The sequence below is a fragment of the Amblyraja radiata genome, chromosome 9, assembly GCF_010909765.2.
Source record: "Amblyraja radiata isolate CabotCenter1 chromosome 9, sAmbRad1.1.pri, whole genome shotgun sequence".
In the NCBI taxonomy this organism is placed as follows: Eukaryota; Metazoa; Chordata; class Chondrichthyes; order Rajiformes; family Rajidae; genus Amblyraja; species Amblyraja radiata.
The window spans coordinates 10,001,000-10,017,033 of NC_045964.1; the positions used below are offsets into that span (position 1 = coordinate 10,001,000).

At 43.5% G+C, this 16,034-nt stretch overlaps 1 protein-coding gene across 1 annotated transcript in view; it reads left to right on the forward strand.

The window, feature by feature from the left end:
- Positions 1–16,034, forward strand: part of jmjd7 (jumonji domain containing 7) — a 32,476-nt gene that overhangs the window by 4,375 nt on the left and 12,067 nt on the right. The window contains exons 2-6 of the mRNA XM_033026650.1: positions 3,439–3,592; positions 7,229–7,482; positions 8,893–8,949; positions 12,083–12,178; positions 14,726–14,802. Coding sequence (XP_032882541.1) covers positions 3,439–3,592; positions 7,229–7,482; positions 8,893–8,949; positions 12,083–12,178; positions 14,726–14,802 — 638 coding nt within the window. The remainder of the gene's footprint in view (positions 1–3,438; positions 3,593–7,228; positions 7,483–8,892; positions 8,950–12,082; positions 12,179–14,725; positions 14,803–16,034) is intronic.

Genomic DNA, 16,034 nt, shown 5'->3' on the forward strand with positions numbered 1-16,034 from the left:
TAGTGAAGGCTTGGATAGAGTGGATGTGGAGAGGATGTTTCCACTAGTGGGAGAGTCTTGGACTAGAGGTCATAGCCTCAGAATTAAAGGATGTTCCTTTAGAAAGGAGATGATGAGGAATTTCTTTAGTCAGAGAGTGGTGAATCTGTGGGATTCTTTGCCACAGAAGGCTGTGGAGGCCACGTCAATGGATATTTTTGAAGCAGGGATAGATTCTTGATTAGTATGGGTGTAAAGGGTTATGTGGAGGAGGCAGGAGAATTGGGGTAGGAGGGAGAGATAGATCAGCCATGATTGAAGTAGACTTGATGGGACGAATAGCCGAATTCTGCTCCTATCACTTATTAATGTCTTCCTGATGGTTAGACCATGGCTTCTCCTCTTCCATTCTTGACATAGCATCTCAACTTCTCCTTGCTCCCGCTCCCCCTAGAAAGAGCACGGATCCTCACTTTCTACCCCAACAGTCTTCATGTTACTGATTAGTTCTCAATGAGATTGCACCATGAGACGGCTCTCCCCTGCCCTCCACTTTTAGGATTTAATGGAGATCCTTCTGTTTGCAACTCTTCTCTGCATTCCCACCTTGACCAACCACTGCAATTCTCATGGCACTTTCTCATGTAACTACAGGAGATACAATTTTTTTTCTCATGTGGCAACGTGCCCACTCCAGGTGTCTGTCTAGTTAGCCTTCTCGGAACTCCTTCCTTACTCAAGATACTGATGAAAATGTATTCCACAGAATACGTCCTCACTCAAGTAGTATTCCTTACTCAAGAGTGATGCAGAAATAACAGAAGTATTTCTGTATTCAATTCCTCAGAGTCCTGCAGTTTTCACCATTAGAATAACACGTGCACAGTTTTTGATGCAATATGTTTTAATTCAAGGTTTCAAGGTCAGTTTATTGTCACATGTACCAATTATGGTACAGTGGAATTCGAATTACCATACAGCCATACTAAAAATAAAGCAACAAGGCGCACAACTACATAAAGGTTAACATAAACATCCACCGCAGTGGATTCCCCACATTCCTCTCTGTGATGGAATGCAATAAAGTCTAATCTTCCTCTTTACTGTGGGCCAAAGAGCCTATCGCTGTGCTATACTGGTCTAATATCAGGACTGATCCATCCCGACTGCATCAGCACCTTGTCCCGCCGTGGTTGTTCCAACTCTGTTAAGATGTGTACAAGTATCGCCATGTCTTCCCCAGACAGATGCTGCCATTACGCCGTGCCAATTAAATGAGATTGGGTTCAGGGTTATGCTTGTAGGGGTTCCTCATGGGAGGAGCTGAATTGTCATTCACGGTCCGCTTTCTCCGAGTCCGGAATCTGGATTTGCCCCACGAGACGTGCTGGCCCACTGATGACACACAAAGAGGACAGTGCTTAAAGATATTGAAATTATAGATTAAACCCCAAACCTCCAAAGGCATTCTTTTGAATGATTGAGAAGTGCTTAGGTTCTAACAGACACACACATATATTCTAAATTTATATGCATGAAAAATATCAGGGATGCCCTTGGTTAACACAAGCAAACTGGTAGTCCTGAACTTCACTGAAACAAGGCTTGCATTCACAGCCCTAGGAAGTTGCACTGTCTTTTAAAGGGAATGAAGAACAATCATTGATGTCCAGAAACTGTTGTGATTAAACATTTCAATAAATATTTAAGGTTCACTCACTATTTTGGCATAAGCTATTTTAAATAAGAATAAATAGGGTATAGATAAGAGTATGTGTTATCAGTGCAAAATGTGCAGTATAAATGCAGGTGTATAGTTTGTTAAGAGATAAAGGAGAGAACCTGCAAGGTGGGAGTTTTGTGTAGGAAGGAACTGCAGATGCTGGTTCAAACCGAAGATAGACACAAAAAGCTGGAGTAACTCAGCGGGTCAGACAGCATCTATGGAGAAAGGGAATAGGTGACGGTTCGAGTCGAGACCCTTCTTCAGACAGAGTGGGAGTTTCCCCAGGCTGGTGAGTGTAGAAGCAGTAGTCAGCAGTATTGGGCTGTTGAAGGTGAGGGAGAGGGGTGAATTCTTGCACTTCCCTATCCCAAAGGGCTGTGGAGGCTGAATTATTTTATTTATATCAAAGCATCTATAAATTTGAGCCCAGGACAACTGAGGAATTTGGGGATAGGGCAAGAAAAAGGGTGGTAGAATGATTAGCCGTGATCTTGTTGGATGACAGAGCAGGCGCGAGAAGTCGCATCTCCCTGCTCTCACAGTGGGAAAGTGCCTGCTCCTGCTATGTTTTCAGCTGACAAGGATGCAGCCATTTTGGTTTTCCATTGGTGTTGCAGATAGCTGCGGTAGATGCCCTGGGCTGTCCTTCATTGAGAGCTACAACATCAGCTACTCTGTATATTAGGATAGAATATTATGTCTGATCTTGACTTGATAATCACTGTGAACATTAAAGGTAGACAAAGGTGCTGGAGAAACTCAGCGGGTGTGGCAGCATCTATGGAGCGAAGGAAATAGGCAACGTTTCGGGCCGAAACCCTTCTTCAGACTGTGAACATTAACTTTCAAAAAAGGAATCTTAACATGGAAGGATGAATGCATGCTTAATTCATATTTTTTCTTATTGTGCATCAAAATTACTGTTTTGCAGTCTACAATAGAAACTCATTTGACAGTGCAAACATGAAACCTTGCATTGCAGTATTTGGGGAATAGTATAGCTGCAATTAGGGGCAAGCTTGAATTGTATGAATAGAAGAGATAGAGAGGCTATTGAGAATTTGGCACAATGATCAATTTACGTGCCATAAATCTAGCAGAGGTGGGTTTCTGCAGTGGTTGCACTGTTTTCCTCAGGGAAGCTGACAGTGACCCTTGGAGCCTGAGGCAGAAGGTTTCTAGGTTGTCACAGAGTTTCTCCTTATGGGGGAAAGTTTGAATAGCTTTTGAAGTTTCCCACTCAGACTAGACAATTCAAGCTCATCAGTTTGACTCTTCTGTAATATCACCTTCAAAGTAGGCTCCTGTAATAGATTTTCTCCAATATTCCTGTATGCTATGCTTATCGTGTTAATTTGTCTATCAGTTTAGTTTAGTTTAGAAATACAGCGCGGAAACAGACACTTCGACCCACTGGGTCCATGCCGGCCAGCGATCCCCGTACATTAACACTATCCTACACACACTAGGGACAATTTGTCATTTTTATATCAAGCCGATTAACCTTCAAACCTGTACATACTTGGAGTGTAGGAGGAAACCGAAGATCCTGAAGAAAACCCACGCGGCCACAGGGAAAAAATACAAACTCCATACAGACAACACCCGTGGTCACGATCAAATCCCAGGTCTCAGGCTCCGTCTGCGCTGTAAGGCAAAAACTCTTACCGCTGCCACACCGTGCTGCTCTTTAATTAGTTTCTTGTTTAGCAATGTTTCTACTTTGTTTCCAGATCTGTATTTGAACGATACGGTGCCGTACTTGGAGAAGCCTCCCACGCCACTTGAATTCCAGCGAAGCTGGTTGTGTCCCAACAAACCCTTCATAGTGCGAAACGCCATCAGTCACTGGCCAGCTATCTCCAAGTGGACATTCCCCTACCTCAGGTATGGTGCTAACATTGTTTAGAGCCATAGTGTTGTGCATTATCCCACCCTATCTCTGTAGGGTACCCAATGGCTAGAAACAAGGAGCCGCAGTTCTGGAGTAACTCTGGGTCAGGCAGCGTCACTGGAGAACATGGATAGGTGATGTTTTGGGTTCGGTCCTTTCTTCAGACTGATTGTAAGTGGAGGGAAAGAAAGTTGGAAGGGAGGAGAGGGGCGGGATAAAGCAGGGCAGGTAATGGGTGAACATAGGCAGGGAGGGGGGTTCGATAGGCAGATGGTTCGACCAAGGCCAGAGATGAAAAAACAGAAGGAGTGAGACAAAAGGATTGAAGAGTTGCGAATTGTGAAGCCAGAGGAAGGAATGTAGCAGAAAGGGAGAAATGGATGTAAACCAGAAACCAGTTGGGTCACAGGAGAGGGCCAGAGACAGAAAGGGAATGTGGGGAAGAAAGGGGAGGAGGAGGAGGGGATTGTTAGAAGTTACCTAAAATTGGAGAATTCAATTAAAAAAAATAAAATAAATAATAATTTTATTTATTAGAAGTAGTGTACATTACAATAATATAAGCCAAAAATAACATAATACATTTCCTGTACCACTTCATATTTTAAACTTTAAAAAGAAGAAAAGTAAAGAGAGTTAAATAGGATAGTAAGTGTGTGAAAGAGTGATCAAAAGAGACCCTTAGAAACGAAAAATTCGAAAAAGAGTTAAGAAGCAAGCCATAGAAAAAGAAAAAGAAAAAAAGAAAACAGAAGATATATTAAAAGTAAAATAAAGACATAAAAAGGATATACCAACTTCGTATTTTTACTCACACCTCACCAGGTCCTGAAACCATTTATTTTCAGAATTCTGTTGCACCTTATACTTGTAGTAGATAATTCAATTTTAATACTATTAAGTTGTAAGCTAGCCAAGCGGAATATAAGGTGCTTTTCCTAAAGTTTGCGTGTGGCCTCACTCTGGCATTGGAGGCCCAAAGCAGAAAAGTCAGAATGGGATTCGGAAGGGGAGTTAAAATGGTTAACGATTGGGAGTTTTGGTAGGCCTTGGCGGACTGAGTGCAAGGGTTCAGCGAAACAGTCGTCACGTCTATGTTGGCCTCCCTGATGTACAGGAGCCCACGTTGGGAACACCGCATGTAGTAGATGAAGTTAGAGAAGGTGCACGTGAGCCTCTGGTTCACCTGGAAGGACTGCTGGAGTCCCTAGATGGAGGTGAAGGAGGAGGTATAGGGACCGGTGTTACATCTCCTGCAGTTGCAGGGGAAAGTACCTGGGGAACGGATGGTTGGGGTGGGAAGGGATGAGTCAGCCAAGGAGTTGCATGGGGAGCGGTCTCTGGGGAAGCAGAACGGGGCAGAGATGGGAAGATGTGACTGGTGGGGGGGATCTCATTGGGAGGTGATGGAAATGTTGGAGAATGATGTGTTGAATGCAGACACTGGTGGGGGGATAGGTGAGGACTACAATTTGGAATATTGTGAGCAATTTTGGACCTCAAATCTGAGGAAGGATGTGCTGGCGTTGGAGAGGGTCCAGAGGAGGTTTACAAGAATGATCCCAGGAATAAGTGGGTTAACCTATGATGAGATTTTGATGGCATTGGGTTTCTATTTGCTGGAGTTTAGAAGGATGAATTTGAAACTTATCAAATAGTGAAAGGCCTGGATAGAGTGGATGTGGAGAGGATGTTTCCACTAGTGGGAGAGTCTAGGGCCAGATATCATAGCCTCAGAATTAAAGGACTTCCTTTAGGAAAGAGATGAGGAGGAATTTCTTTAGTCCGTGGGTGGTGAATCTGTGGAATTCTTTGCCACAGAAGGCTGTGGAGGCCAAGTCAATTGATATTTTTAAGGCAGAGAAGGATAGAGTCTTGATTAGTATGAGTGTCAGAGGTTATGGGGAGAAGGCAAGAAAATGGGGTTGAGAGGGAAAGATAGTTCAGCCATGATTGAATGGTGGAGTAAACTTGATGGGCGGAATGGCCTAATTCTGCTCCTTATGAACATGAACTCTAGCCTTGTTCCTTCTGGCAGGAAGAGGAGCAACGTAACGGGACACAGAGGAGACACTGGTGAGGGATCCATCTATGACAGCAAGGGGAACCCCCTCTTACTAAAGAAAGAGGACATCCCGGATGTCCTAGAATGGAAATACCCAATTTTTCATTTAAAGTTCATTATTTTTATTCCAGTAATTTTTTTGATAGACAAGAGACTATTTTGTTTCTCCGGATGTGCTTTGGGGGAATCAAAATTGCTGGGATCAAGGATTGTTCGACTTCTTCTCTGACTTGACTCGGGGAAAAATAGTTCTAGGTATGTTGCAAAGCCTACCTGAAGCGTCGCTGAAAATCTGTCGCTGCGGGTGTGCGCGATTTTGGCGCCGTTTAGAGGGGGCGGGTTTAAAACGCGATTTTCTCTAGGCTGTTCAAATCGAAGATGTTCAGCCTAGTTAATTATTAACAAAAAATCGCTGGAAGACCCCGTCGCAAAAGCTATTATTAGTTTTAAAGGCCTCGTATAATAGTTATAGTAGTCTAAAAATCAATCTCTAAACCCGCGACCACCGGCAGCTGTCAGGGTCTCATAGAGCAAATAATTGAAGGTATGCTGCTTATTTTTACATTAAAAATGGCTTCTTAAGATCCCTTTATACAAAGTTTAATATTGCGAGTAGCTCATTTTGGGCCCATTATATCCCGCAGTATTTTTCTGGGCATTTGAGGGCACAAATCTACCGCAATGTGAACGTTCCAAACCAGCGCGTTCACAGGATCCCACTAGAAAGCTGATTTTAAATGGACTTTAATTTACAGCAATTGAACACTAAATTCCTTCCATTTGGCCTATAAATTAATGTAAATGAGATTTTAAAATCATGTTTTATTGTGAATTATTTATGAATATTATTTGGACACTTAGGCTATTTAAAAATGTTAATCATTTATTAAGAAATGGATAGATGTTTAGATCTAGTAATTGAAGTTTGAAATTAGCTACACTTGGGTAACTAACTAATTATATGCTTTAATTTCAGGTCATCCAAGTAAGATTATTTTATATTTGTTTCAGAATGGTTCAATCTACGATAACTGAAAATTTCATTCAGTTCTCTTAATTTTTAAGAAGGTTATGGGCTTTTGACTGTTCACGATCACAGCTTTTTTGTTATGTCCATAACATTTTAAATGCTTGAGATATGAAAGTGAATTAGGTGTCAAATTAAACTTCTTTTTATGCTTTATCTGATGGGATAAATTACAGACTTGATTTTTTAAATCTCAAAATTTTGTAACATTGCTAATAGTTCTCTTTAAATTTCTCTTCATTGTTGTGAAATCCTTCTGCGATTTAGCTACTTGTTATTTTAAGTCCCACAGATTTCAGAGATATCTGATTTTGAATCTGTGACTGATTTTCTTTGTTGAACGATAGGTGGGTGTAGTTTAGCACTGGCCTCTGCAATTTCCTCTGTTGACCTCTTGACTATTCTATCAATGCTCTTTCAAACCCCCCGTCTTGACCTAGCTCAGTATCAGAAGTTGGCACTTTACCCTCCTGTGAAACTCTTTGGGAGGTTTTACCAGTTGCTCCAGTACTAACGTTGAAGTGTTTAAACTTGCAGACAAGAGGTCGGAGAGCAGAGCGTGAGTGTGGCAGTGACCCCCAATGGTTATGCTGATGCCGTGCACCAGGGACGGTTCATGATGCCTGAGGAACGGAAGATGCGGTTCGGGGAGTTCCTGGACATCGTCGAGAGGAAGCGGGCAGCGAGCGGCGTGTTCTACGTGCAGAAGCAATGCTCCAATCTAACGGAGGAATTCCCTCAGCTCCTGAAGGACGTAGACGCACACATCCCATGGATGACGGAGGCTCTAGGCATGACACGGCTTATATTGCACCCATATCTTAGACACTGGAACATTAACACTCACATCATTAGTCATAAAAAACAATTTCTCCTCACTCCCTGCATCTGATCATCACTCTCATGGGAGTGAGGATCTGTCATGAAGATGGTGACTATTGCAAGAGGGTTTAGTACTGAAACGAGGTGCGAGTAGTTCAGCTGTAACGCTTGCTTCCATAACATGGAAGGTACAATGGCGCCGGTGGTAGAGCTGCTGCCTCACAGTGTGAGAGACCTGGGTTCGATCCTGACCTTGGGTGCAGTCTGTACGGAGTTTGCAAGTTCTTGCTGTGACGTGGGTTTCCTCTGGGTGTTCCGGTTTCCTCCCACATCCAAAATACGTGTGAGTACGTAGGTTAATTGGTTCTGTAAAATTGCCCCGAGTGTGTAGACAGTGGACGCAAAAATGGGATAAGTTACTCGGGCTGAATTGGTTGGAATGCAGTTTCAATCATATACTACAGAACATCTTAAAAGGCACTTTGGAAAATGACAGGCAGAAAAAAAGCTGTCATGTCCTGGAAACAAACCACTTTATATGGGGAAAAGCTGTTTCCATGTAACTTCCCTGCAATTATTAAACTGTTGTCTCCACAGCAGCTACTTTAACCATGGATGCTCAATGAAATTGATAAACAATTGCTTCTATTGACATTTGTGCAAGGATACACTCTTAAACAATGTAACAAACAGCCTTTAGTATATTTAGGTTGCAGTATTAAAATTAAAATTTGCTGCTGAAAAGTTCATTTCTGCTCTTTACTTTTGAAAATCCTGCATGAAAAATAACTTTATAATTGGGAGACTGAAAGCCTCTACCTCCTAACCCCTTTCCCTCCCAATGATACAAATGTTTTAATGACACCATCTTCTATAATAACACGTTTCTCAGAGGTGCAATTGTTGTATTGTAGCAAAAAATGCTCTCTCTCTCAGTCTCTCTCTGGCTCCCTCTCTCACGCACAGGCACAGGCACACACAGCCTGCTGATGAGAAACCCAAAGACAGCTTGCTGTTTACTGTGCTTTATCAGCCTCTATTACTGGATTATAAGGGTAGTTGAGTCCAGGAGCTTGCACTAATTCCTCCAGACCCATCAAAGTTAGCGGATTCTCCACACACACAAACTCATGGGTCTTTTTGGTAGTTCAGGACCAATTTTACAGTTGTAGATCAACTCTCTTCAATTGGGTCAGTTGTTTAGGCCACCCATTCAAAGGATCCGATCAAAATAGAGATGGCATTGCGGAGAGCTATGTTCTACCATGCACCTTATCCACTGGGCTGAAATCTCACTGTCCAGCACACACACTGGATTATTGCACTGGGTTCTGCTCCTTGTATTGAAGGATTCATGTGTTTTTTTATTATATTTTTAGGGAAGGACCCTGATGCAGTAAATTTCTGGCTGGGAGAATCAGCTGCAGTCACCTCCTGTAAGTAACCAGAGGACAACTTTCTCAAAGTAAAATATGCTAGAAATATGAGATAAAGCAGAATATTCAGTAAATACTTCATGTCAGGCAGCATTTGTGGAACGAAACCGGAATTAATGTGTGGGATGAATGGTCTTTCACCGGTACCTTTACCGTATAGAGCATGGGTGGAGGGGGGGGGGGGGGGAGAACGAAAGGGGACGTTCTGTGATAAGGTTGAGAATGTTCAACACTGACTGGCAAAATGGGTGATAGAGGTGAATCAAGTCAGAGGGCAAGAGAGGGAACGTTGGAAATGGGGAACTAGAAATGCCCGATCTGTTGATTTTCTAAAATTGTGAAACTGTAGAAAGCTGCGATGGATCTAGTTGGAGGATAAAATGTAATTCTGTGATTTATATTAAGCTTTATGTAACAGAACCAGAGGCTGAGGACAGAAGGGTCAGAGGGGAGTGAGAAGGACACACTAACCGAGTTGATCTATAAAAGGCAGTGGACCGTTGTACTTGGGAAGTAATGTATGGAGAGGCTTGACTGGGCAACAAAAGTGCGTTGTTGATAAACTATTCATATTTACTGGTCTTCACCTCCGGGGACAATAGCAATTGTGGCTGGGCTGCTTGCTAATTATAAATCTGAAATGTTATTAAACAAAAGTATTCAGAGATTCATGCCAAAACCAAGTTGAGTTTATTGTCATGTACATCAAAGCCCAGTGAAGTACAGCTACAATAAAAATCTCGCTTGCAGCAGCATCACAACACATAAACTCAGTCAACACACAGGAACATAAACTCCACAAGGCTGTGAGGAAAAAGACTGCAAGAACAGGATGTGAGTCCAAATATACTAATTTTGATCATAGGTAAACTGAATGGCATAACCAGGTTGTGTAGCTGAAGAGCCCTACTCCAATTCCTCTCTCTTTCCGCCTGAGCCCTGGGAGCAAGGGCCCTTGGATCAGGGCAAACATGACCCAGTGCCTCATTCTTCTCTGCCTTGACCTCCTAGCCAGGCTAATGGAGGACTGCCTTTGCCTGTGGATTGGAGTTGTGCCACCTGCTATGCCGTTGGTCGCATCGGTTTGTGAATTTTTCTTCAATGGAGATAGTAGAAATAGATTTTGGGGAAAAAATCAGAACTCAGTTTATGGGTTCTACTAAGTCGCTATCTTGAAACCTGACCTGTTCCTACCTGAGTGGAGAATCGCAGGTGTTATTTCTCTGACCAGTGTTAGTGGCAGACGGACTCACGCAGCAGTGGTGTCATGAATCACAAAGGTGCGGCATACTCTTCTTTGGGCATAAACCAGTGGAGAGACATTCCTCACAATGTCATGATGGGTGGGGCTGGTGTAATGTGGTTGTGTTTCGGGGGGGCGGGTGCTGATTGAGAGCGTGAGAGAACCAAATTAACGTTAGGCTCACAGTCTGGAGCATGGTGCTGGAAGCGTGGTAGTGTGAGAGAGATGAATTAAAGAAGTAATCAGTAACTTGTAGTGCATGGGGAGGGATTACGAACTGACCAAGAGAGTTAATTATCTTCATTTGGCATACATTCAAAAACACTATGTTCTGGGCACCAGGTTACAGTGAGAGAGAGACCACAACAGCTTCTCTCCACCCATTCTCTACCTTGTGTAGCATGTAAAATAAAAGTGAAATCTTAAGTGTTTCCAGATATTAATATTGGTAACATCTAATAATACAGAAAAACATGCAAGTCTGGCACCACCAAAGTCCTGAGGGTGCCGGATTATCAGAATATTACTCCAGTCTACCCTCGTAATTACGGACCTCTATAATGGATTTCAGTTATAGTGGACGGAGCAGCCGCACAGTAATCAGACACCCCTGTCTCTTTAACAACACAGCCTGTTAGTTACACTGCCGAGACCTTTGAAATTGACAAGGCACTGATATTGACAAGCAATCGCAGGAGCTACTCGGCAGGCTAGACGATATTTCTGGAGAGCATGGCCAGGTGACGTTTTGGGTAGAGATCCACCACTGGATTGTGCTCACACCCAACCACCACAAGGCCGAGACCCACAGTGGCACAGGAGATGCTGCGCCAACTTTACCACCTCTCTGGGATGGGGACCACCGATGCTGCCACCAACGCTCCCCGCCACCCAGGCTGCTTCCAGACCGAACACACCGACCTTCACCACCAGGCAAGGCTGCCGACACCTCTCCGACCCGCACCACTTCCTTGGCCACTACCAGACCAGACATACCAGCCTTCACCGCTAGGCCGGGCTTCCACACCAACCCCCCAGCCACTTGCAGGCCAGACTTGCCGGCCTTCACCACCAGCCCAGACTGCTGATGCCGGCCCCGCACCGCCTCCCCAGTTGCCTCCTGCCAATCCATACAGCTTCTTCAGCCGCTTCCAGACCGCCGCCACCACCAACCCTTACCTGCACTCCAGCTGCCCGCGGCCGCAACCATTACCTCCACTGATCCTTGGCTCTCCTCCGGCCGCCAGCAGGCCAGAGCCGTCAAATCACCTGGATTACAAGCCCAGTTCCAGACTAGAAGTCTGACGAAGGGTCTCGCCTCGAAACAGTACCTATCCATGTTCTCTAGAAATGCTGCCTGACCTGCTGAGCTACTACTTTATGTCCTGAGTATTAACCAGCATCTGTAGTTCTTTGTTTCTACTACTCACATAATGATACTCTATCACTCAGTGTTGTCATCTCTTACACGGTTATGGTCGACAATCGGCAATCACAGGCACCATCCCCCCCAACCGTGGACCGTTATAACGAGGGTTCACTGTATATGTGTTTATATATGGAGTACCCACTATGTATTACACAGTTTTTCATTATAATAGGGTGAGGAGAGATGTTCAGTTAGAAATATCTACATGGAGAGTTGCATATACATGTAGGATGTTCATATTATATGAAGAATGTTAATCCAGATAGATATTTCTATAAATCAATATTGAGTATTAGGAAGTGAGTGGTTCCGGAAAACCAGTGTTTGTCTGTTTGCTGCGGGGAATTCTGGGGAGTGATGAGAGAATGAGCTCGAGGTGGAATCCATGGATTTGCTTGCTCTGGATTTCCTTTCACTTTGTGGTATTGTTGTACTGACCACTACTCATAATTTTGTTTCAGTGCATAAAGATCACTACGAGAACCTGTACTGTGTGATTTCTGGAGAGAAGCACTTTATCCTCCTTCCGCCCACTGACAGACCCTTTATCCCATATGGTATGTCAGGCATTCCTAGTACCATCGGGACAGGCAGCATCTCTGGAGAGAAGGAATGGGTGACGTTTCGGGTCGCGACCCTTCTTCAGACTGAAGAAGGGTCTCGACCCGAAACGTCACCCATTCCTTCTCTCCAGAGACGCTGCCTGTCCCGCTGAGTTACTCCAGCATTTTGTGTCTTTCTTCAGTTTAAACCGGCATCTGCAGTTCCTTCCTGCACATTCCTCGTACCATTCATCCACTGACTATTGTTAGTTTCAAGTCGCCTATTTGTGGGCATTTCTGGATAGAAAATGTTAGTATTTCTGAATGGATTTGTGCTCCCATTCCCAGCGTTCATGGTGATGATTGGTTGGGAACATAAAAATAGCTGTGGAATAACCTTGGTTTGTTGCAGGAGATCAACCCTGGTATAAATGTCACACTTACTGCAGAATTCTAGTAAACTGCTGAACACCCACTTCTTGTCCCCCTCCCGTATGGTAAATAGTTTTCCCTGCATGACCGTTGTCCCTCAAACTTCCTTTCAATCCTCGTGCCATCAGTCCCTCTCCTCAAACTAAAAACACCTATGACCCATCATTGTTTGAAAATAATGACCCAATTTTCAACTTGCATTTCCCGTTCAATGTTGTAGAGATTATTGCTTCCCTCTTCACTGCCCGGCCTTTCAGTGACTGCAATTGAGCCTTTCGGTCAGCTTTCTGCCACTGCACTAAAATGTCCCTAATCTAGGTCACAAAATTATTATTTTCAAGATTTCTGCAGATTTTATAATCAACTACATTACACTTCTCAGAAACTTCCCCTTTGATATTTGCCTGAATGGAATCCAGCCTTAATATTTTAACGTTTGGTTGGTTCCACTCTTACCTATCCAATCTTACATTGCCTGCAACAGCCCGTGTTCCTGCCTCCTCGGCAATCCGGGAATCTATCCTTGACTCTACCTCTCCTGTACCTACATGCTGCACCTGGCTGACAACTCCTAAAGTTCAGCACCTGGCTTTCCACCCCACTACTGGCTCCGTGTGGTCAGACTGCATCCCCCATTTTCAATTGTGAATGAGCTACAGCAGTTTACGATTAGATAGTGTAAGGACTGACAAGAACAATATTGGGCTCTTCTACAAACCTCAACTGGTGGTATTAATGACATATTGATCCTGTACCACCTAAAGTTGATCTAAATTGAATATTGGTTAAAATATTCTTTTAAAATCAAGCCAAGATTCCAATTCTGTATCTTCCACCTCACAAAGACTGAAGGAGATATACCTCACACCCATTGCTGTTATATTGTCCATTTCCACCCCTCCTTGAACCCACACATACTCCGCAGCTCCGTATTCTCATGGCTTTCCATTTGATCTTTGTAACTTTCTCTTGCCCTATAAATCTCCGAGAGCTCAGTCTTCCTCATGCCCACCCTCTTTAGTTACCTTCTCTTCATCAACTGGCATATGTTTTCAGGGATCCAAGCCTTTATTCTGACCTCCACTTCAAATCCCTCTGCCTCGATTCCTCTTTTCCTCCTCGATTCATTCAGGTTGTCACTTTGAGCAATTGTTTGATTATAGATTCCAACCTTATTCTTGGTGTTTCTTTTCACCTCTGTGCAGAGCCTGAGTGTTGCAGTCCACATTAAAGGCATTTAAATCAAGCATTGTTTTCTTATAGCAATCCAGAAATAGGCTCATGTGGTCTGTCGAATCCAAGAAGAGCCTTAAGCGCTCATTATTTTTTAGAGATACAGCATGGAAACAGGCCCCTCGGCCCACTGAGTCGGCACCGACCAATGGTCATCCCATACACCACCACTATCCAACACACTAGGGAGAACTCACAATTTTTACCTAAGCCAATTAATCTACACTGTAAGTCTTTGAAGTGTGGGAAGAAACCGGAGCACCTGGAGAAAACCCACGCGGTCACGGGGAGAATGTACAAACTCTGGACATTCAGCACCCGTAGTCGGTATCGAACCCGGGTCTCTGGCGCTGTAAGGCAGCAGCCCTACTGCTGCACCACTGTGCTGCCCTGATATGAAATCCCATTTTATTTTCCCCACTTTCCAGTTAACTCCCCCAAATTATACCGCTCAGCTCCGCCTGGGGGGGGGGGGGGGGCAATTTATAGTAGCAAATTGGCCCACCAACTTGCACATTTTTGGAAGTAAGCTGGAGGAAATGGAGAGAACGTGTAAACTCCACACAGTGAGCATCAGAAGCCACCATTGGATCTGGCTCACAGGAGCATGGCAGAGCCTGCTCCCATTCACGAGGAAGTTATTTAGCTGACTGTCAGTACAACATGCACAGGTATTGACTCCAATCGCCTTTCCCACTTTATTGGCACTGCACCCTTCTCTAGCATGCTCTTATCATAATAGAGCTGAAATCCAAATAAATAAGAGATATGAATGAAGCCCACCTTTCCCCAGCACCATACTGTATCCTGGTGCATGGGGACCACTGAAACATCGAACAAAATGTAACCCAAATTCGGGCTGGTCACACCAGCTAAACTCTATTGTTTCTTCTGCAGAACACTTTCAACCTGCAACGTACAAAGTTAATGAAGACGGTTCCTACGATGTAATAGATATGCAGAATGCAGAGAAGGTAAAACCATTATCACAGTGGCTTGAAAGATAATTCTGTGGATCTGTGTATTTACAATGAACCTATTCAGTTTGTTGTCTGTGTGGAAACATTACCCCCTATTTTTTGTACATTGGAACGTGCCTGACCAGTGGGGCTGACAGCATAGTGCCTACTCCAACAGTACTCTTAATTCACTTCTTCATTGGCATCTCAGTTGATGCTGTAAACCGACCATCTTCTTCTTGCGTATGGCGTGCACAGCCTAAAGTTGAAGGACAACTTGTTCTATTTGATCTTATTTGATTGTGCACGCCGGGTTGATTGCATTCGTCGAAACACGTGAAGGTTGCAATGTTCCACCTCAACCGACCATTATTGAGAGAGATGCAGTCTCTGTTTGGAAGCCTGTCTGTTTCTTACAATTTTAACTGATGACCTCATTTGGATTTAAAACTGCATCTTCCTATTATATAACACAGTGAAAAAGTAACCGGTCTACCTGGTGTGACCGGTATAACACCGACATTATAAGTGATTCACTGTCAAAATATGGTCACAAAGCACCTGAAAGATTGTTCTGTCATGAATTACAGATGCTCCCCAGGTTACGAATGCCCAACTTATGTGCAACTCATACACACGAGAGGGTGTTTGGGAGACCAGCGGGGTGGATTTGCCAGCTGCTGCTGCTGCTTTTGTAGTAAATGCCTACTATTTTCTGTGTGCTTAAGCAAAGCAAGAATTTCATTGTCCTATACAGGGACACATGACAATAAACTCACTTGAACTTGAACTTGCTTCAGGCATCTTCTGCCGGGAGGGAACTCCGATCACTCTCGCATTTCCGAATTGCAAACTGTTCGGGTTAAGAGCAGTTCTCAGGAACACAACCATAATTGTAACCAGGAAGTAAAAGGATGAGGACCAGGCAATTGAGGGACTATATTGTATTACAGTACAAAAAATGTTTATTAGTTGTAACCAGTAAATGCGATGTTACTATGAAATATGTAACTTTGACACTTTGACTTTAATTTTTTATTTTTTTTTTTTATTTTTTTATTTTTTTTATTTTAAGAAGTTAGATAGTAAAGGATAGAAAGATGTGAAATATATAGTGTGTGAAAAAAGAAAACGAGTAAATGAAAAAAGTTGAGAGAGAGAATAGAGAGAAGAAAAGAAAAAAAAAAAAAGAGGAGATCATTATTTATAGTCTTGACCAACCCTCGTCCAGTCCTGAAACAGTTATT